General features: G+C 43.6%; 1 protein-coding gene across 1 annotated transcript in view; it reads right to left on the minus strand.

Annotated features, from left to right (window-relative positions):
- The window catches only part of LOC138261206 (uncharacterized), an 86010-nt gene that overhangs the window by 56694 nt on the left and 6808 nt on the right, over positions 1-22508 (minus strand). The window contains exon 2 of the mRNA XM_069209957.1: positions 15394-15456. Within this exon, the coding sequence (XP_069066058.1) occupies positions 15394-15456 (63 nt within the window). The remainder of the gene's footprint in view (positions 1-15393; positions 15457-22508) is intronic.

A 22508-nucleotide genomic window follows, 5' to 3' on the forward strand; every position in this document is an offset into this window, starting at 1 on the left:
GCTTCAGAGCAGTAGCAGCCATTAACATCAGCTTTGGTCCCCCTGCTGTGCGGCAGGAGGTCCGGAATAGCATTCTCTGTAATGCCACTGCATCTAGTTCCAATGGGGACAGTGTAGTGTCACCAAGAGAGAGGCCAGCTAGCCACCTGGTAGGCCAATGCAGCTGAGCCTCTATATAGTACTTCTCAAAATTGGAGACCCCAGCTCACCTCTCTCTGTGGGTAATTGAAGCGTTGATAAAGCTACTAGTCTAAGTCCAATTCCCCAAAGCAGTTCTCTGAGGAGTACAACATTTAATTTAATTAAATATGAAAATGCTAGTGACGGTGTGATTTTTTTCATTTTGTTTAAAAAATGTTTATGAATTAATCTATTTTATTAATGTAAATATTTATTAAACATTTCATTTGATCAGTTATTGTGCTGTAACATTCTTATTCCAGATTATGTTTTTTTTTTAATTATTCTGTAATTTTATTTTACATTAAAATATTTAAAATATTTTTTTTAATAATATACTGTATCACTTTTCCCTATACTTTACTTTAGGGAGCCCTCCGCCCCAGTAGTGGATATCTTTGCCACGATTGTGGAGATCTCTGCACACTGGTAGCATGTGAAAAGTTACTAGTAACAACTTGACATTTGTCATTTCAGTTTTTGAAGTCTGCATTCCCTCGTTTCAGATAGTGTAGACATGTCAGATGACACATACACTCAGAAATGGAGAATAGCAAAAAGTGTAGATTTACACCCTGGTTCATGGGTAAATGTTCATGTGAGTTAATCTGCAAGTAGTATTATACCTTTGTGAATATGGTCCTGTGTGTCTTACTCTTGGAAACCTGTTCCTATCTCGCATGTAAGTCAGGTGTAAGACATACTTACACAATGGTACGCTGTGACTGAGTCCCTGCCAGAGGCTGGGGACGAAAAAGCACCAGACAGAGCGTCATTCAGGGGGGAATGAAATTCAAATAGAGTAGGAGAAGCAACAGCCTCCTCATGGCAATAGTAAAGTCAAATTAGAACTGACTTAAGGATTAATAAGAGATAAAGAGAAGCAGTCGATGTGACAGGGAGCAGCAGTTGACCTAAAACCACTACATGAGAGACAATCAACCATTTATGGATGGGTGGCCATAAAACAGTAGCAAACAAGAAAGAAGGTGTTAAATATCATAGGTAGGCTAGAAATGCTCAAGGACCTTTGAATATGAGATAACTGGCTGGCTGGGTGCACGTTATTTTTGGGGGTGGCAAAGCAATCAGTTATTTTTCCTTATGTTGTTAAACAATTTCATAAAAAATGAATAACACCTGGCCCTGCAACCATACCTCACCTTGCATGGATTAAAGACTGGTAAACAGGTGGTGATTGCTGCACCCAAAGAAGTTGGGCACCAGGGACTCTTGGATGTTGTATATGGTCAAAAAACAATTGACTGAGAAATAAAGGTTAAACTGAAGTTATTGTGAGCTTGGGCTATGACACCTCAGAAATTCACCTAAAAAACACGGTTACATTTCAGTTATGGTTCAGAATTAAAACAAAAAACTACTGCCATTTATGGATGATGTTTGATGGGTGAGAAGCAGGGATGACGGATGAGAAGTAGGGATGATAGATGAGAAGCATGGATGAGAAGTAGAGATGATGGATGAGAAGCAGGAATGAGCCGCAGGGATGAGGAGTAAGGATGATGGATGAGAAGTAGGGATGATGGATAAAAAGTAGGGATGATGGATGAGAAGTAGGGATGATGGATGAGAAGTAGGGATGATGTATGATGGATGAGAAGTAGGGATGATGGATTAGAAGCAGGGATGAGAAGTAGGGATGAGGAATAAGGAATGAGGATGTCCTAAAGTGGATGCCGTAGCCATTTGTATTTTATGGTTTAGTTCACAATACATACTTGTACAACAGCTATACAAACCATAACTCAAACACCAAATGTAATGCTTTTGACCTCAGAATAGTTATACCAATAAATAAAAGCACATATAAGCAAAAAGTAATTAAACAACAATACACAAATAAACTAATGACACTATGCTCTGAGCCATCTATGTCAAAGTGGTAAGTGCAATGTCATAATTAATCTCGTATGTATGATAATTTATATTGGCAATTGTGAGAATGTCAGTGTCTTTTAAGTTTTACTTCATAAGTATAACTGCACTTTAACTGTATTTGTAACTCCGCGCCTTAACGCGGCGTCTCTTTTTGCCCTCGCGGCAGGAACGTGCTGCCAACACTCGGAGCGCCGTTCCCCGCCTTTTTTGGTAACGCGTCCTGGGAAGCGTGTATTACGCTCCCGGTCGCGTTACACTTACCGGTAGTCATTTTTACTTCCTTTTTGTTGGTGGTGGTTTTTTTCTGGTCTTTTTCCCAGCTTGCTCTCTTTTTTTTATATACTGCTTTCTTTTTCCTATTCTCGTCTATGGGCTTTTCCCAATTCAAGATGGCATCCTTTCCCTTTCCTGTGATGTCACTTCCCCTTTTTTTCAGTATATAAGTCAGTCTTGCTCTACCTTGCGTTGCAAACACTTCCTTTTGGTTGTGCTCTTCGCTCCTGTTCTTCGTTCCTGCTTTTTTGTCGTGGAAATTTTTTACCTATTTTTTGTTCCTTTTGTGAAGTCCTGTTTTTTCTTCTTCTCTTCAGGAGTTCCTGTTTGAGGTTTTTCCCCAGTGTTTTTTTTTTTTTCCCCTCTGGGACTCCTTCTGGAGGGTACAGTCTGCTTTGGCGTTTCCTGTCAAGCGGCACCGTGGCTACTAGAAAGGGTCGACCTTATCTGGGATTATCCAAAACCTGTAGAAGACCGGGTGTATTCGCCAACCCTGTATCCAGAGGTGAGCAGTCAAGCGCAGTTCGTAACAGTATTTTTAGGTGAAATATATATATATATATATATATATATATATCACTGAAAAAAACAAAGGTTACAGGGACGTTATAGTTGGAAAATAGAATTAAAAAACACATAGAAATTCACTTAACATGCAAGTTATAGTTACCTTAGGGCATGAGTTATAGTTACTTGAAATAACTCTATCAGCTGAATTTCTATGGTTTTGTATGTTTAAAATGTGAGCCTAACTATAACGTCCCTGTAACCTTAGTTTTTTAAAGTGAATTTCGATGTTTTTTAAATTCTATTTCCTGACTATAATGTCCGTGTAACCTTTGTTTTTTTCAGTGAATTTCTAGGGTTCACAGATTAAACTGACGATATGTTTAGGTCTTGGTGATAATATCATAGCATACGTAAAGAAAACAGCAATTCTTTGAAAAAAACAAAGGTTAAAGTGACATCATTTTTAGGTGTTAGAATGAGATGACAACCCATGTTGAACCAAAAAAAACACTGAAACTTGTCAGTTATAGTTAAGTGAACTAACTATAAATAGCGGCCACATCATGCACTGCTTATGTCCTCTTATAATACAGCACTCATAACATGTTAAATTTAAATGATGCAGTTGATGACACTACTGATGACATCTCAAACTACATCATTGATCACATCACAGATGATATACAATCACTGTAAAAGTTTCAAATAGGCTTCCTGGACTTCAAGTACTTCAACAAGCTACACCTGTGCACAATTTAGAATCTTCAATCAAGTGATAATGAATGTAATCTTTGCCCCAATGCTGGACAGAAAGCATATCTGCCAATTCACCCACATTTGGTGGGAGTTACCCTGTTTTTACAGGTACTCTTCCACTTAGCAAAGAAAAAGCTTTCATATACTTTTTAAATTGTGTACACAATTCAAAAAAGAGCTCACTCTTCATTCACTTTAATGGCACCACCCTCTTAAAGACTTCACACACCCCACAATTTTAAGTCAAGAGGCTGACAGAAATGTATAAGCCACCAATAATCCATCTTGTTTGCTAAAATAAATTACACACATTCCTTAGATGAGCGTAATGGCACACAATCTCAGAGTCATGCTTACAACACAGTGTGAATCAAGCCATCTCTAAGCTGGTCACCCTTACATTCAGCATTATTCAAAAATCTAAAATGCCTCAATCTAAAATCAGCAAAGCTATGAAAATAAACAACTACACCTTATAAACCTTCTCTGCACATAGAATTTGCCTATAGCAATGTCTAACAACTATTTAACAGGAGCACGGGCCCAGACATCAATTGGCGAATAGAATATTATGAACAGAAGTTTCAACTCGCAGTTTTCTGGTGACATTCTTTGGCTTTATGACACAACCTACTTTTATGCCCAGTTTGGACATTAGTTGTTCAACTACATGTGTTACCTGAACTTGCAAAGGGTCACTTACCATAACATCATCCAGGGATATTTTCAAAACATAATGAATTTTAATAATTTCTGTTGGGTACATGATCTGTTAGCAAACAGTTTCCCAAGCGACACATCAGATACAGGACATGCAGTGATGTTGACAGCATGATAATCCTGATGTGATCTTTGAGAGGAAGAATGTGGTTGAAATTCATGAACCACAAGAAATAGCACAGCCTTTTCAGGAATATAGTTCACATGCTCAAGAAGCAAAATTATAACCAGCATTATAATCCAAATTAAAAGGAGAACGACTCCGGTAGTAAACCAGGTATATGTCCATGATGGAATTAGATATCTATTTCGAGAACCAGCAACATTCAAGAAGCCATCTGCAGTGTTGATTGACTGGAGAAAAGTTTTGTTTTCTTCATTCAAATCTGCCTCAGAATCATTCTCATACAGAACAATTTTTTAAAGCTGAGTCATTTCAATTGATATTTCTGTTGGTGGCTCATAAAAAAACACAGCAACAGTTTGAATAGTTGGCATTATTGAAATCACAGCATTAGGTTCTCTCAGGGGAACTTGTACTTTGTGTAAATCTGGAGACACAGCAGACACCTCAGCTCTCTGATTGGGACTCAGGACTTCAGCAAGACTGTACTCTTCTTCAGCCCAATTCATTGTGGTGATCTACTCTGGAAGCATTTTGGTGTCAGTGAGGGTTTAATGAATAGAATCCGTCACATAATGCTTTTTGAACTGATAGATTGACACCTTCCTGTTTCTCTTTAACCATGCAGTGGCATCAAAATTATTGTTTGAGTGCTTTCTATCCCAAGAACTAGAACAAGTGGTCTGTAAGTGTCACGCCTAGGACCACTCACCTGAATTCCCAGGGGTACTGCGGAAGTGAAGATCAATCACCACTTCCTCTTGAGAGCAATCCTTAGTGTCTGAAGGGATGACTTATACAGGTAACTAACCCTAGGTGTAAGGGGGGCTGGAGGGAGAGGTCATAGCACTGGTGTATCTGGAGCTCTGTTGAAAGAATGGCAGGCAAGTATGTTAATCCTTCTGAGCCAGACACCTCAAGTTCTGGTGGCTATGCACACTCCTTCAGTCAGGAGAAGTACTCTGCAACAAGAACACAATCGCATCAGACAACTTCACAATCAGGCTGAGACATGAGTCCCCGAATCTGAGGTCTATGCAGAGCAAGGAACACCACTATCATCAAAACTTTGAGACACATTGGGGGCCTCAATCTGAAATGATCATGGAGGGAATTCTGTTTACCCAGACTATCTGCTGAAGGAAGGCATCTGCCAACTCTGTAGCAGCAGAAAGTTTCTTTAGGCGGCAAAATGAGCCACTTGTGTTAACAGATTTACCACCACCAAAACAGTGCTGGATACTTTGACATACAGAAGATTTATCACAGATTCCATACTGATGGTGTGCCAGAGAGCTGGTGAAGTGGGCATTATTTGAAGGAGGTCTGTAGGGTGAGAGGGCTTGATTTGTTTCAAGCACCGAATAGCAAGCTGGGCAAGTCTGGGCAAAGGTTGTGACATCCTCGGGCGCAGTTTTCCACCAGAACCATTGCAGGCAGTTTTATTTGGGGTTTTTGTTCCCCAGGGTGTGTCCTGCTAAAGGAATGAAATGACACCAATCAAGCACTACTTTCCTTTACTCCAGGGTGGGACTATAATGTAAGTTCTCATGGCAGAAATATATGCCCAATGTGACTGGCTTTCTCTAACCATTCTCAAGGGTCCAGGGTTTCTGTGGCTTCTACTGTCTTTTGCCAAAATTCTACAAAACGTTTTTAAACATATTGTAATTATTTGTGCTGTGAACAAAGAATAACATTTTACTATCCAGTGCTCAAAAGCAGTTACATCATTTGATACACCAGAGTATGGAAAGCTGTCACAAACCCTCAATATTGCCCTTTATACTTGTGCCCCACCTCAATGTGTGCCCTCAAATCTACCACCTGATGGTGCCACGCAATGCCTGGTGGGGTCTAGTCCACAATATGTTACCAATTGTGCCAGACTTTACCCCATTTTTGGAACAACCTGTTCCTTCGTATATCACCTTTTTGGCCAGCATACACCAGTTCATGTCTTTATTCCAGTCCACAATGTCCAGCGGTTCCCTGGTGCCTTACGATTTAGAAGTATTTCATTTTGAAACACTTAGGCCCAGGCCGTCTGTGTTTTCTTGTACTTCGGAGCTTCAGACTCTTTCCAGTCGTTTAATACATTTTTTTAGCAGAGCCATCAAGGTCCACTCTTTACACCAGTTACGTTCAATCTGCAAGCTCCATCCAGTATGTCTATATCACTGAGCAGCACCATAGAATGTGAAAAAAGGTCACGCCCTGCTCATAACCTTGCAAACACAGGTTTGATGTTGCTCCTCCTCATCTTAATTAGGTCTGACCTAGAGCAGTATGAGTGATGCAGGATACAGAACTGGGTGAGCCTGAACCCAGCTTTCATTGCACCAACCTGCAGGGTCCCCATTGCCACTTCCCATTCCCCATCTTCAACATCCCCCATGTCCCCTTCCCATCGCATCCTGAGCTGCAGCAGAGTGTCTCGGAAGTTGTGTTGGATTTGTTTTATACACCAAAGCTCTGGCTTATTTGAGCAGGGGTTTGGTTACCAGTCTGTCCTCCAGTTTCGAGAATTCCATCAGTTCTGTGCCTTTCTGATATCTGGGAAGCCAAAGTATGTCTGACCTGTAACTAATGGTAGGTTTCTAAATATGCCAATTGAAATTCCCTTGCCAGATCTTTGAGGGAACATCATCACCCCTTGCCCACAGATTGCCCAATTTTGAGATGCCTAACGCATCCCATTTGACAAACCCTATCATCTGCTGAGGTCTGCCCCCCTTCTAGTTATTTTGTCACTTCCTTCTACATTTACACTACTGTTGTCATGTAAGGGGGCAGTGTCCTAGAGATCTCTTCCTGTAAAGTGTGGGTGGGTATCCTCTGCTGCCCATCATGTGTCTGTCCACTCTCACAACTTGCTTGGTTTGAGCCAAGAATACCCAGTCATTTATTGTCATCAGCTGGGAGGCCCAGTAGTATTTTTGAGCATCAGGCATGGCTATACTCCCTTCATATGTGGTGTTCGGACGTTTGTATAAAGATCTAGGCAGGAACATAATTTCAAACAAGGAGGCCCTGTCCAGCAAAGAGAGCGGCAAGGTGCACAAGTGCTAGACATCTCCTCTCAGTCTCTCCAGGAGAGGGGTCAGGTTTCTGAGAAAAAGAGCTTGGCGCCTTTTGTTACATAGATAAGCAGGTATTTAAAACCCTCCTCGACATCCTCCAATCAGGCGGTTGCCTCTCTGTACCACCTGTTAGTGCGCATATTTGAAACTTATGACAATTAATGAAGTAGCCCAAGTACTTGCTGAAACGTCTCAGAACAAGCATTATTCTGGACACTGTTAGCCTGGTGTCAGCCACATACATCAATATGTCATCTGCACAGAAGGATATTTTAACCTCCCAGGTATTGTTGGAGCTCAGTCCCCCGACCAGCTGATTATGTTGTATCCAGGCAGCCAGCAACTCCAAAGTCAGGGCGAACATCATTGGCAAAAGTGGGCAACCCTGCCTTGTGCCCCTTCTTAATTTGATTGTGATTGATTGTGCACTGTTAACTTTGACCCTGGTGAGCAGTCCGCTATAGAGCAGCCCGACCCATTGCTTATATTCTGGACCAAAGCCCAGTTTGTTTAGGACTGCAACCGTTTAGTCCCATTCCAGTGTATCAAATGGCATCTTTGTGTCCAAGGATATCACCAGTGTTGCGAGTCTCCTATACCCCGGAGCACCCTAAACAGTCTTTGGAGATTCAGCCTTCTGCTCCGGTTTTCCATAAGGCCGGATTGGTCTCGGATCAGAGACATTATCACCCTCTTCAGCCGGGTTATTAGCACCTTAGCTAGTATCTTAAGTTCAGAGTTTAGCAGCAAAATGGACCTGTATGATGCACATTCCTCTGGAGGCTTCCCCCCTTTGCTATTACTACAATGATGACCAGTCTCTGATCCTATGGGAATGCTCGTTGCTTTTTTGTTTCCTTGTACATGGCTAGTATGGGTGGAGCAATCTTGGTGTCATTAGCCTTGTACAATTCTAGTGGGAGCCCATTTGAGCCTGTTGCTTTGCCTGCTTGTAGATCCTGCATGAAAGTTGCGATTTAATCTGACTCTGTCTCAGCCTCTAGCATTAGTTTGTCCTCTGGGGACAATTGTTGGAACAGTATGGCTGTAAGGAAGTCTTCTATCTCCCCAGTGGTTTTGGTAACCACTGGGGAGGATTGTTGTCCATAGTGACATGCAAATGTGTCTGCGATGGCGGGCCCCCGCTGACCAGCCCTCCCTCTGCATTTTTAATTTCCTGTACTCAATATCTGGACTGATCTCTTTTATTCAACCAGGTCAGGAGCTTCACTGCTTTGTTCCCAACTTCATATAGGTTGTTTGAGGGAGCTCTGTATGTTGCCTGAGCATCATTTTCAGCTATTTCTCTATATTCTTGTTTCAGGCATAGGTCATCAGCCAGAGCAGCATCTACTCTTGAGGCAAGGTGAAGCTCCATGGTCAATATTTCTTACTCTAGGTTGTCCAGTCAATTCATTTTTCCTTTTTGTCTGTGGTGAACAAGGGCCTCACCTGTCCTCTCTCTGATCTCTGTCTTATGAGCCTTCACACCATGATCACTGAGGCGACTGACTCCTTATTTCCAATGAAGTAGTGGTCTGTGCATTTGCAGAGCTCACCTGACATCTTTCGATTTTTAACGTACCAGCAGTCGATTGGCCATACTCATAGAAGTGAATGGTCAGAGATGCCCTTGCAAGATGTTTTACACCTTAAAAGTGTGTGCAAAGTGAGGGGATCATCTATTCCAGATTCGATGCCATACACTCCTGAATAAAACCTGTATTGGGGTTGTGGGTCATCCAGATATCTGCCAGTCGCAGGGTCTCTAAAAAGTCTAGTAGGTGCCCATTTCTCTCTGGCACATTTTGCTGTGACAATCAGTCCAATTTCCCCCTTACCATCATGTTGAAGTCACAACCCACCCCAGGATTTGTAGCAGCAGGTAGTCTATGTGCGGTAGAGCCAAACTGTGTAATGACAGTTCCTCCCAAAGACCAGACAGAGCAACATACCTGCCTTGTGATGCCCATGTCTGTTGGGGGGGTGAAATGTATCACATTTTTATGAGTATGCCCACTCTCTAGACCATGTTTTGTAGCCTGCCAGAACAAGCATTTTGTAGCCATATCTGTCCAGGGCTTTATAGTGGTTGCCCTCCAGATATGTCTGCTGAATCATTCCTACGTCTGGGCCATGGCATTTAAAGCTTTGAGGTGCCTTTTTGTTCCTGTCCCCCCAGAACCGTGGACATTCCAGGGCAGTATCTTCTGTGACTTTCTGTTTGCCATAGGAATCTGGAGCTATCCTCAGTCATGACCCTAGGCAACCCTGCCTTCTTGTAGGGCAGTTTGGGGACTGGGTGGATCAGAGCTGGTGCCAGCCAGTTAGTGCATCTCAATGGTGAACATAAACGGTAAGAATGAACAAACATGGGTCAAAAACCTCTTAAGTAACTTCTGCTTACCTGCATCCCTGTGTACCTGGTCTAGATCTGCCTGCCTCCCCAACGTTGAGAGATCTTGTTGGCCAAAAAAGGTGTAAATCAAAGAGGTGGGCTGGCCATGGTCCTGAGTTTGTGTGGTTCATTCTACCCACAAAATGCTTCCTGTTTTCCCAAGTCATGATCGGTGCCTCATAGTACAAGGGTGTGATCCCTAGGGTTCAAGTTAATATGCCCAAATGTCAGACTGTGCCGGACAACTTCTCGACTCTGAGGCGTTTCTCTGAGTAAGGGCTATCTGTGGTTTGTTAGGCATCACCTTCAATGGGGACAGCCCTTTTCTCCGAGGCCAGCGATCTCATGCCTTCAGTGTTTGATGTCTGTGGGCTGCCTCTCTCTCGATTCCCACAATGTAGTCCGCTGGTGTCTCAAAGCAACTTGGTCTTGAGTTTGAATACCCCTCAATTTTGTGGACATGTTTCCCTGGTTTCCAGCCCTCTATCCAGTCCAAGCCTCTTCTGGGATCACAAAGTGTAATGTCTTTCTCTCAGGCACCACTCACAGCTTTGCGGGAAACATCATCATACATCTCGTGTTTTGCTCTTGTAGCACCCTTTTGACTCTGCCAAAGCTGTTACACAGCTGCTGCACCTGTAGCTTAATGTCAGGGAAAAAACTGATGTTGGCATTTTCATATTGTAGATGCAAACATTACTTGGTGGCCTGTAGGACTGCCACTCAGTCCCGATGATTGTAGATACAAGCAATGATAGTCCTGGGTGAGGCTCCCGGTCGGGTGGTAGAAGTCAGGGGCCTGAGGTGCTTGATTTATTGAAAGAATTTGGAAAGGCCTTTGGGTTTCAGAGTGCTCATGATTAGGTCCTCCAGGAATAGTTTGACACTAGGCCTGTTTGCCTTTTCGGGCACCCTCACAACTCAGTTATTGTTCCTCTTGGAACAACCCTCATAGTCTTCGAGCTCAGAATCCTTCATCAAGCGGTCAACTTAGTTCTTAAGAGTCCTCGTTACAGCATTTAGGGGGTTATTCTAACTTTGGAGGAGGTGTTAATCCGTCCCAAAAGTGACGGAAAAGTGACGGATTTACCACCAGCCGTATTACGAGTCCATTATATCCTATGGAACTCGTAATACGGCTGGTGGTATATCCGTCACTTTACCGTCACTTTTGGGACAGATTAACACTCCTCCAAAGTTAGAATAACCCCCTTAATGTGGCCAGTGAGGCCTCCGTTTCTATTTTCTTAACATCTGGCCAGAGAACCGTGACCTCCATTGTCACCAAGTCGATCCTGAATTCCAAGAAGCCCGCACACCCCCTGGAAAGCCTCCATTAGGTCTTTTAAGGAGAGCTCCATGTCTTGCTTCAAGCTCTCCTGTTGCAAACTGGGTGCTCCATACATGAGGGCAGTTCTGCAAGTAGCCTGAACATTGCATATTGGCCCATCTTGGTCAGTTGTGTCCCTCTGTTACCCTTTCCTTTGGTCAAAGTGTCCGTGCGGTGCCCCCACAGCACCATCACTGCTCAGCTTAGGAGTAGTACACACCATCACCTGCCAGGGGCCACTACCGTAAGAGAAATGCAACCCACAGCCTCCAAGCTTTGCTCGTGGTTCCAGCTTTGTCTATTGCTGTCCAAACGCCCACTAAGGGCCTTTTTATCAACAGCATTCACAGCCAATTCCCCCGGGGCCTGCCTGTGTTCATACCTGCGGGAAGCAAGCAAGGTCGGTGGATCCCTCTGTCATCCTGGCTTCTCTGACAACTGGGGTACAGCATCTGGTGTGCAGGCTGAACCTCGGGACCTCAGTTTCCATTGGTCCTAGCCAGTGTCCCGTGAGTTTGAGCTGCCTGTTTGGCACCGCTGAGTTCTGCAAAACCTCCGCCCCAATGTGTGCCTCCCTCCTTAGTGCTGGATCTGCCACATCTCCATATCACTCCAAGGGAAGCACAAGTGGGTGCAGGCCATGGCTCGCTAATGCCACCCCGCAATGGCCCCAATGGTTCTTATCACTGCTGTGGCTCTCCGCAACCCTCCTAAGTTTTATCCCTGCTAGGATTTATATTTCGGCTGTTGGGATATCCATCATCTTTGTGACGAAGTAACCCATCTGCCAAAATCTAAATCAGGCCCTTAGTCTTTTCTTTAACTTCTTGATATACTTGTACAGGTGGTTATCTAGATGTGAAAGGTCATCTACTTTTGGCTTGCTTGGAACTGGGCTGATACCTTAGTATAAAATCAAGTTTGGTAAAAAAATAAAAGCAATCTCATTCGACTCGGTGTTAAGACTTTTGCAGAGTGGAAGAACTGCAGATTTTTTTATCGGAGAATAAGGTGATAGTGTGTTGTGCACTGAGGAGGTAGTGCCTCAACTCCTGGAAAGTCATTTTGCTGGCCAACAGTTCTCATTCGGCAAAGGTATAGTTCTGCTGTGCAGGGACATCTATTTTAGAGAAGAAGGCTATGGGGTGCATGTGCCCTGTTTCTCAATTTGTTTTTTACAAGGAAAAGTGGCAAATTAATCTATACCCACTTGGGCAGTCCAATTTGTTGTGGGCTTAACTTTCTGTCACAACAAGGGCCACTCACCTGAATTCCCACAGGTACTGTGGAAGCAAAGATCTTCTACCATTTCTCCTTGAGGTTAACCCTTAGTATCTTAAGAGCTGACTGATACTGGTCTCTAACTTTGGAGAGGGAAGAGGGTGGCTGGGGGTTCTGAGAGAAAGAGTGATGGTTCTGGTGTATCTAGAGCTCCTGTGAAATCAATGGCAGATGGGTCTGGTAATCCTTATGAACTGAACCCCCCATGTTCTAGTGCCTAGGCACACTCCTTTAGTCAGGAGAAATACTCTGCAACAAGAACACGATCACATCAGACAAACATACCAGAATACTTCACAATCAGCCTGAAATTAGACTGCTTAATGAAACATACTAAACAAGAATTATTATCACAAATTTGAGTCCATGTGAAGAGCCCTTAAGCACTGACCTCCCCGTGCTGAATCCTGAGCGCCTATCCTTTAGTATCCGCTCAGATGTTTCCAAAATCAATACATGTCTTTAACGTTGCGATACGGCATACAACTACTCCTTTAGCCAAAGCTTTCTTATTCAAACACAAATTGTTGGGGTGTTCTTCAAGAAGAAAAGTCTATACCAAAAACTAGAAGCGCCCAGTTGCTGCACTAACCTGGAGTCCATGTAAAGAGACAAAATTGCTAGAGAACTGAATGGCAGTGAGAGAATGATGGCCATAGTCAAGGCAATGACGGCATGATGGAGCTGGTTGAATGACCAGAATTCCAAGTTCAAGATACTTTCCAAGCGGGGTCAGTCTTCCAAGCAAAGGTCTCCAGTTGCTCTTGTTGCAGGTGGCAGGGTTTGGAACCAAAAGACAGTGCTGATGAGACACAGAGTTCTATCTTCAGTCTTTAGACAGATCTTCAAAGCTGAGCAGGGGGCTGTGTTTGAAAGCTATATTTATCTGGAGTCACCTAGACATTTTTTAAGTGTTTCCTGTCAGTTAGAAGGCTGTCTCTGGTAGGAGGCTGGGTCAGAAAATGAAAGACTGAGTAAACAAACATATTAAGCACTGGAGCCTTCCTGAAGATTATTGAGTGCTTCCTGTCAAGAGGAGTGTTCCTGACAGGAAACTGAGGCGGGGGTAGAGGCTTTTAATTAGATGGCAGGGCAGCTGAACAAATAAACAACAAGCAAGCATACCAGACACCCCTGAGGTCAGCAGGAAGCAGAGGCTTTTAAGTAATCAACACTACCTGTTAGGACTCTTGAACAAATAAACAACAGATAAGCATACTAGGTAACCTTGATTTCAGCAGGGAACAGATGTTTTTAACTAATCAGCACCATCTGTTTGCATTAGCTCTTCAATAAACAGATAGTTGAACAGTGCATAGCAAAGTGTAATGAACCTGACACCTACCTAGCTGAAAGAAAATGTGATGATAATGGAGAACAAATAGCACAGGCATATCGGGGATGCCAGTGATGGGCCAAAGACTTGTTTGTTGGTCTTCCACTTTGGGAAGCCACCCATCAGCAGCTTTAGAAATCTTATCTTTGTTGGTCGCTGAGTTCATAATTTTTAACATTAGATAATTTAGCTCTAGTCTCTTGAACATTCTGAAACAAAGTGAATTGTATTAAAGGGCTAGATGTGTTTGCCTTTGTTACTTTACCAGGGGCATCAAGCTCAGCCACTTCCCTTGGTACTCCAAAGAGCATCACGTATGGGCTGTGATTGCCTGATACTCCTCTAGACAGATTATTTACTATGAACCCCATACAGATTCTGCAGGCAGCTCAATACTGTATCCAGTACCCTAGCAGTCAAGGCTTGTTTGAGCATACCACTGGCACGTTCGATGTCCCATTTTGATTCAATGCAGAAAGGGGGATGATAATATAACAGTTCAACCCTCACAGCAGCCACAACATCCAGTAACGTTTTATGTGCAAATATTCAGGATTATTGTCTGAATGAAAGGTATCAACTGCCCCCACTGCTACTAGGCACTGCATGTTTTTCACTTTTCAACTTGTTTGCATTGTTACCAAAATGTCTGCATCTATCTTACTTTAAGATCAAGTTACAGCAGTAACCTTAGAGGTTTGCACTGCTGTTTTTGAAATCAAGTAATTTTCACAGCTCCCTTCAGAGTGAATTCCTTAACTTTTATGGATTATGGTGTGCTTTATAGTGACCAAAGGAAGCTTAACCTGTAGGACAGCTACCTTTGCTCAAAGTTGCTTACTTTTTATTGTTTCTATTGCCACAGTCTTTGTGATGTAGGCACTATTACACCGCAGCAACCTTAGCTCCCCTTCATCTTTAATTTTTTCAGGGGATGCAAATATAAACGCTAAGGTGAATTATGTTTGCATGTGTTTTTTCCTACAATATAAAGACGTGGACTCCCTAAACAATGTTAAAAAACATTCTCTAAGATAAGGCAAACTAACATCCATTTGAAAATAATGCAAACACTTGTTAGTAGTAATGGCTCATTGTCTGAATAATTAAAATAATATAATCCAATAACAATTTTAAAAAATGTGTGACTTTGTGCACATATATACACTGACTTAGGCTAGAACCCAGAGGCAATGTCCAAGAACATTCAGAATGGATCAAAATGAGAATTAAAATGCACTGATGTGTATGCTTTTAAAATTGAGGAATTCTCTGGAATTCCTGGATGATAATCTGTGGTACTCTATAGGCATTATGCATTCAAACAAGATTCCACACCATACTAGTTCTGTTCTTAGTAATTTATTTGGAGGGCAAAGATGAAGGCAGATAACCAACAAAAAAAGAGCTATCTTGAATGGAAAAATAATATTGTCATCCCAATCTCTTCTGTATTACTTCGTCCCTCACCAAACTAACAGTAGTTGATTTTTATTCCCTTACCTTTCAGAAGAGAAAAATGTCCATTTAACGATCACACAGAGAATTGCTGTCTGGAAGCACCACCTGTATAACAAGGAGACAGTGATAATAAGCACACAAATGCATCCTGGGGCTTCTATCACTCAGAATGTCTCTAACAATTTAATTACTATGGCTACTACTTCAGAATTCCTTAATTGTTGTGAGACATGAAAGGAATAATAAATACTGTATGATTTAAGGAGATATCATGCAGCTATTTTGGTGACTGTTCTAGTAGGACTTTCCCAGTGTGTCACACTTTATGAATCTAATCACATAATGCTCCAGCCTCCATTTCATCTCTTGAAAATGGCTAACTACGCCTATTATTGCAGAAAAAAATCCATTATCAAATCCTTTTAACAGAACTTTAAAAACAGTTTTAAAAAATCTGCACATAACTTTGAGCAAACCATGAATGCTATGATACCAGGATGGTCAGTCTTCACTCTAGTATAGTGGCTTGTAAAACTTTATACTTTGACATCAACTATATCATGTTTGTGTTCTTTTGACTTTTCTTTTTTTTAATTTTATTTTATGATAAAAATTGTACACAAATTAACCACTGAATATAATATGGGGGATAAAGTATCCTCTGACAGCCGTTATAAGTATATTTCAAGTCACTGAGGAGCTCTAAAACCGCAAAGAGGAACTAGGCAGAAGGCTGAATTCCTTCATTAGGGCACAGAACTCTAAGATGACTTTTAATGTTATTTTAACATGAACCATAAGGTATTTAGGGCCTCATTGTTTTGACTTGGGCATTAGCCTGGCGTCTGTCAGGGATGCCTGCCATCCCTGACAGAGGGTCCCTGATCTCATATTTAGATTTTACTGCTGGCCCAGCACTGATCTCTGTGCCTTCAGAGAGGAACCACCATCATGGCTTTTATTCTGAAAGCACTGAATGGTTGATGCACAGATGCAGTCTTTCAGGCAGTCATGCACTAAATATTTTCGGTTTTGATAAGAATGAAAAAAATGATCTCCACATCCTGGAGTTTTCTTCTAGGGTGTGGGATAAAGTATCTTTGTTTTCTGACAGATATTAACAGTTTTTCCCTTGCAGTGAATAGAGAAAAGGTACATCAGACCATCTGCTCTTTATAGGGTTGGTACTCTGATTATTTCAACTGGGGCTACTCTGTTGGCCCATCAGAGTGAGGTTAAATGCCAGTGCCAGGAGGGACACTGTTGTTGGTAAGATGACGGTCTGCCCAACTCCTAACAGAGCGGTCGGATTGAGGGTTTGGCAGACACGGTACTTTGCTACATTTACGGCAGTCGTCTCTGTCTGGTACTCTAAATTGGACCCTTAATTTCTTATATTACATGGCTACACATTACAATTCCCTTTAAAACCCTAAATCCTTGTTTTTTTGGTCTTTGATATGATAGGAATTTGTAGTGTGGAATAATACACCAGTATACAGCTAGTAATTTGATCCATAAACATGTTCTAAGCAGTTTAACGCAGGGCCTTTTTAAATGGCTATAGTTCAGAATGTGTTCCAACAAGCAGTTAGGTTCCCGCTTCCGTATGAGCACGTCTAGCAGTGCAATAAACGAACAAACTCTTTAAAAGTCTCCGCTACTAAAAAAAAATTCATTTTGCAGGAAAACTAATCCACTGAACCTGAAAAGCTAGTTATCAGTTTCTATGTTTAACTAGCAGGTGCATGTCTGCTCTGTGTCTCTCCTTTCACACAGTCGGCTGGCTCCAGCAGCAGGCACTGAGACACCAAACACCACAACTCAGTTGTAGTAAGTTATTACAGTAGGGCAATTATGTTATTTTTATTATTACAGATGGCTAGTCATGTCACAACTGGATCGTTGTGCAAAAACTAGAGGTGAGTAATTTTAAATATATTGCAGGGTTCCATGCATGATATCAAACACACAAAAAGTGATAAGAGGTTGCTTGCAATAAATCCAATCTCTGGCAATAGCTTGGGGTAGCATTCCAACCCATTGTTCTTTTGCCCATTGTGTCCCCTCAGATTAGACACAGCTATTTGCAATTCAGTCTTGACCCTGCTCCAATAGACACAGTCCAGGCTGGACTGCCAAAGCCAGGACCTGTTAGAAATGAAAAACAAGCAACCCAAGATGGGGTTCACCCTGATTGCGGCTCTTTCGACAGGCGTAGCCTGGTTCCAGTGGCACAGTTAGCAAGGGACCCACATCTGTGCATACCCTTGGCCACGTAGGGCAGTCCATCAAATACACAAAAGGTGATAGGAAGATGCTTGCAATAAGTCTAACCACTGGCAATCTCTTGAGGTAGCATTCTAGCCTCTGATTATCTTGACACCATGGCACTTCATTCTAGACCCAGCTATATGCAAATCAGTCTTAGCTCCCGTGTGATCACTTCAGCCTGAACTTCAGACTTTAAAGGTTTACCATTTAGTTATATTTCACAGGACAAATGGCAAGTTGGTCATCAAGCGATTCTGGACCAGAATGGGTAGTTTTCGTGGAATATTTATTTTTCTTTTCTCACTTGCTCTACTTTCCCTACAAAAGTGTTTTTCTGAAACAAATCACTTATGTGGCATAGCATCTTTTACCACACAATCTAAATTTGGATTCACCACATGTAATTAAATGTAGTACTACATGAGCTGAAGTTTCATCATATAGTGTGACTGTCATGAATAGGCATGGAGTTTGGTAAGAAGTCAAGAATAAAGCAAGACTGTCCCTGTGCCACATAAAGTATAGATGAGGAAACAACTTGTCAAGGTGCTGAAAAGGAAGAGGGTTTCACACCACACCAGCGAGTGCAAAAATAAATCCTTTGCCTTTATATATTTTCCAAACCAAAATATCAGGGTGCATTTAGACACATGGGGGCATATTTATAATAAAGTGGCAAATCATAGATGGTGCTCCACTTTTCTTGCGCCCCATTGCGCCTCCCTAATGATATGTGTGCGCCATATATACAATATGACCTACCGTGGAGCACAATACCACAATAGAGTTAACATAGAACGGTATGTGTGCGTCATTTTAACGGCTGCCCTGAGCAGGTGTTAAAAATGCCGCCAAAAATAGTGCAGTGAAATCTAGTAAATTTCACTGAGTCATTTATTTTAGCCTCCCTGCGTGGGAACACCCACCTTGCATACATTATGCCTGGTGAAGGCATAATGTGGTGCAAGGGTTTACAAAGTGGTGCAATGCATGCATTGAACCAGTTTGTAAATAGGGCGCTGGGGAATTGCCTCCTTAACGCCACATTAATGTAAAGAAAAAATTACAGTAGCATGGCGCAAGGGCTTGTAAATATGCCCCATAGAGTAATGCAAAACTGGCACAAATTGCATATTTTTGCATACATGTATATTCTGAGCTAACCACAAATAGCACTTGCTTGCTATTTGCACTTATTATTGGCACTAGCTTTTTTTAGAGGTAAGATTGAGTGCAAAACATGTAAAATGGGGGACAGCATGTATAAAAAGGTCTTTAAAACTATTTGTACTGTTATTCCGTTTTTATAGATAATGGTTGACAAGGCACAAAACGCTGCAAGCACATGCAAGTGTGCCAGGGTGGGTAACTCCCAATATTACCAATCTTGTCTAAATAACCCTAAAGTTTTACTGTGAAAACATAGGCCCTCATTACAACCCTGGTGGTAAATCCCACCTACCGCCGTGCTGAAGGCCGCCAACATACGGTGGCCGCGGCGGAATTCCGCTACAGGTATTACGATCCACATCTCGGAATCCGCCACAATACAGACACCCACACAAGTCCGCCACACCAAAGGTCAAAGGTGATAAACTGGCGATACCAAAACCTACACCATTACGCCAATAAGAATGCGCCCACACTATCATGACCCACGAATCAACGCGGCGGTCTTTCAACCGCGGTAATCCACTGGCAGTACACACCGCCGCACTCAAAATACACACACCTTTACAAAACACAACCACATTGGACAATTCGAAATACACTTACCTGATACACATACACACACCACACCCACACACTCAACACTATAAAACACACACCTGCATTACCCACAAACCCTTACAATTACATTTTGTTGAAAAAGCTGAGAGAGAGAATAGCAAATACAACACCACCATCCACAGGCACACAACACCATCACTCATACAACATCCACGCACCTCACGCAACACACCCCAACACAACACATCACACAGCATAACAAACAGCACCTCACACATCACACACACCACATAATGGAACCTCAAAGACACCCCAGATTTTCAGAGCAGGAGCTCAGGGTCATGGTGGAGGAAATCATCTGGGTAGAGCCACAGCTTTTCAGATCACAGATGCAGCACACTTCCATTGCTAGGAAGATGGAGCTATGGCGGAGAATCGTCGACAGGGTCAACGCAGTGGGACAGCATCCAAGAACACGGGATGACATCAGGAAGAGGTCGAACGACCTACGGGGGAAAGGTGCGTTCTGTGGTATCCAGACACCAGATTGCTGTACAGAGGACTGGCGGTGTACCCCCACCTCCTCCCCCACAACTAACAACATGGGAGGAGCAAGTCTTAGCAATCATGCATCCTGAGGGCCTCGCAGGAGTAGCAGAAGGACTGGACTCTGGTAAGGCAAATCCTCCCTACTATATCCCCCCCCACCCTACCTGCATGCCATCACAAACTCCTACCCCTACCCTCACACCCATCACCCCAACAACCCGCAGATACCCCACTAACACAACCCACACATCCCAAAATCAAGCCCTGCATGTAACACCGATGCATGGACACCCATCACCAAAGCATGTCCAGTAGAGGCTCACTCATGCCCCAAAATCACCAATCACACAAGGGCCACGGCAATAATGCAAGCACAGGAGTAGAGGGTATCAGGTATCAGGGACCTCCGGACAGTCGGTTCCCCTGACACAGTCACAAACCACCAATGAACCTCCCCCTCAGGGAACACCACCACAGCACCCACCCAGTGGGCCCATGCCATTGTCCCCAGAACACGTCAATCAGCAGTGTGTCCACCACTACTGGGACCTCAGGCAAACCCACCAACCCAAGACAATCAGGGACCTGGGGTCAGTGGCAGTGGGAACACGGTTCAGGTGACAGAGGCCAGGACAACAGGGAAGCTGGAAGGACTGCTGTGCGATGGGGGAGGACAGGCCCAGGGAACCGACCCTCCATGAGGCACTCTCCAACATCATGGGAGCATACCATCATTCCGAGGAGACCATGGGCACAGTACTGGCCAAGTTTCAGGAGACCCAGCGGCTGCAGGAGGAACACTACCCTGGGATCAGGAAGGACTTGAAGTCCATTAACACCACCCTGGTCACCATTACAGGGGTGCTGGCAGACCTGGCCAACACCATGAGGGACACAGTGGGACACAAATGGGCCCTTGACACTAGCCCGGACGATGAACAGCACTCCACCTCCGCCAGCACTAGTGGACAGGAGGCACCGCCACAGGAACAACAGGCCACCAGCACCCCACCCCCTACAGAAGAACCACCCCGCAAACGGTCCCTGAGATCCAGGAACAAGACAGAGAACATTGCCAAGACCCCCGCCAGGAAATAAGACCCTCCTGAATGTCACCCTTCTGTCCCACTTTGTCACCCTGTCCACCTTAAACTGCCATTGCTCCCCTTCCTATGCACCCATGGACAATGCACCTGTGAGACCAAGAGACTGAATTCCACCATGGACATTCCTCCACCATCACCCCAGCCCACTGCACACCCCCCTCCACTTATCATCACAGAAATAAACACCCTTGAATCACAAATCAATCTGGAATCAGTCTGTACTTTCACAAATATGTAATTGCAACCTCTCAGAAATATAGCAATGTCAATGTACATGTTCACATACCAATGTTACACAGTTGTTGGCCAGCAGTAAACATAGCAGGGTGCACAAAGTGGGACCCAGATCTGTGAAAGTGCCACAGTGGCATGTCAGGGTCCACACACAGAGCTACAAAGGCAGATTTATGCTAGGTCCTACAACAGTATGAGATGTGGGAAGCAGTTCCATCCTCTTACCTGTGTCTCACTGGAAGTATTGCATGATGATGTTGTTATGGTTGTCTACATTTTCTTCTTCTGCCTCCTCTTCTTCACTGTCCACAGGCTCCACAGCTGCCACAAGACCACCATCAGGCCCATCCTCCTGCAGAAAAGGCACCTGCCGTCGCAAAGCCAGGTTGTGCTACATACAGCATGCCACGATGATCTGGCACACCTTCTTCGGTGAGTAGTATAGGGAGCCCACTTGTCAGATGGAGGCACCGGAATCTGGCCTTCAGAAGGCCGAAGGTGCGCTCTTTTATCCGCCTACTTCACCCATGTGCCTCATTGTAGCGTTCCTCTGCCCTTGTCCTGGGATTCCTCACTGGGGTCAGTAGCCATGACAGGTTGGGGTAACCGTAGTCACCTGCAAATATCGAGGGACAACTGTTAGACATCCTCCAACCATTAGGGAATCTCCCATACCCAGACACCTAATCAAACTGTGTGGGGACCTTGGGCTCACCTATTAGCCACACACGGTGCCTCTGGAGTTGCCCCATCACATAAGGGATGCTGCTATTCCTCAAAATGTAAGCGTCATGCACAGAGCCTGGATACTTGGCATTCACATGGGAGATGTGCTGGTCTGCCAAATACACCATCTGCACATTCATTGAATGGTAGCTTTTCCGGTTTCTGTACATCTGATCATTCCTGCGGGGGGGGGTCAAATGCCACATGTGTACCATCAATGGCACCAATGATGTTGGGGATATGTCACAGGGCATAAAAGTCACCTATCACTGTGGGCAGATCCTCCACCTGAGGGAAAACGATGTAGCTGTGCATGTGTTTCAGCAGGGCAGATAACACTCTGGAGAACACGTTAGAGAACATTGGCTGTGACATCCCTGGTGCCATGGCTACTGTTGTTTGAAAAGACCCACTTGCCAGGAAATGGAGCACTGACAGGACCTGCACTAGAGGGGGGATTTCTGTGGGATGGCAGATAGCTGACATCAGGTCTGGCTCCAACTGGGCACACAGTTCCTGGATTCTTGCACGATCAAG

The sequence above is a fragment of the Pleurodeles waltl genome, chromosome 10 (genome assembly GCF_031143425.1).
Source record: "Pleurodeles waltl isolate 20211129_DDA chromosome 10, aPleWal1.hap1.20221129, whole genome shotgun sequence".
Taxonomy (NCBI): Eukaryota; Metazoa; Chordata; class Amphibia; order Caudata; family Salamandridae; genus Pleurodeles; species Pleurodeles waltl.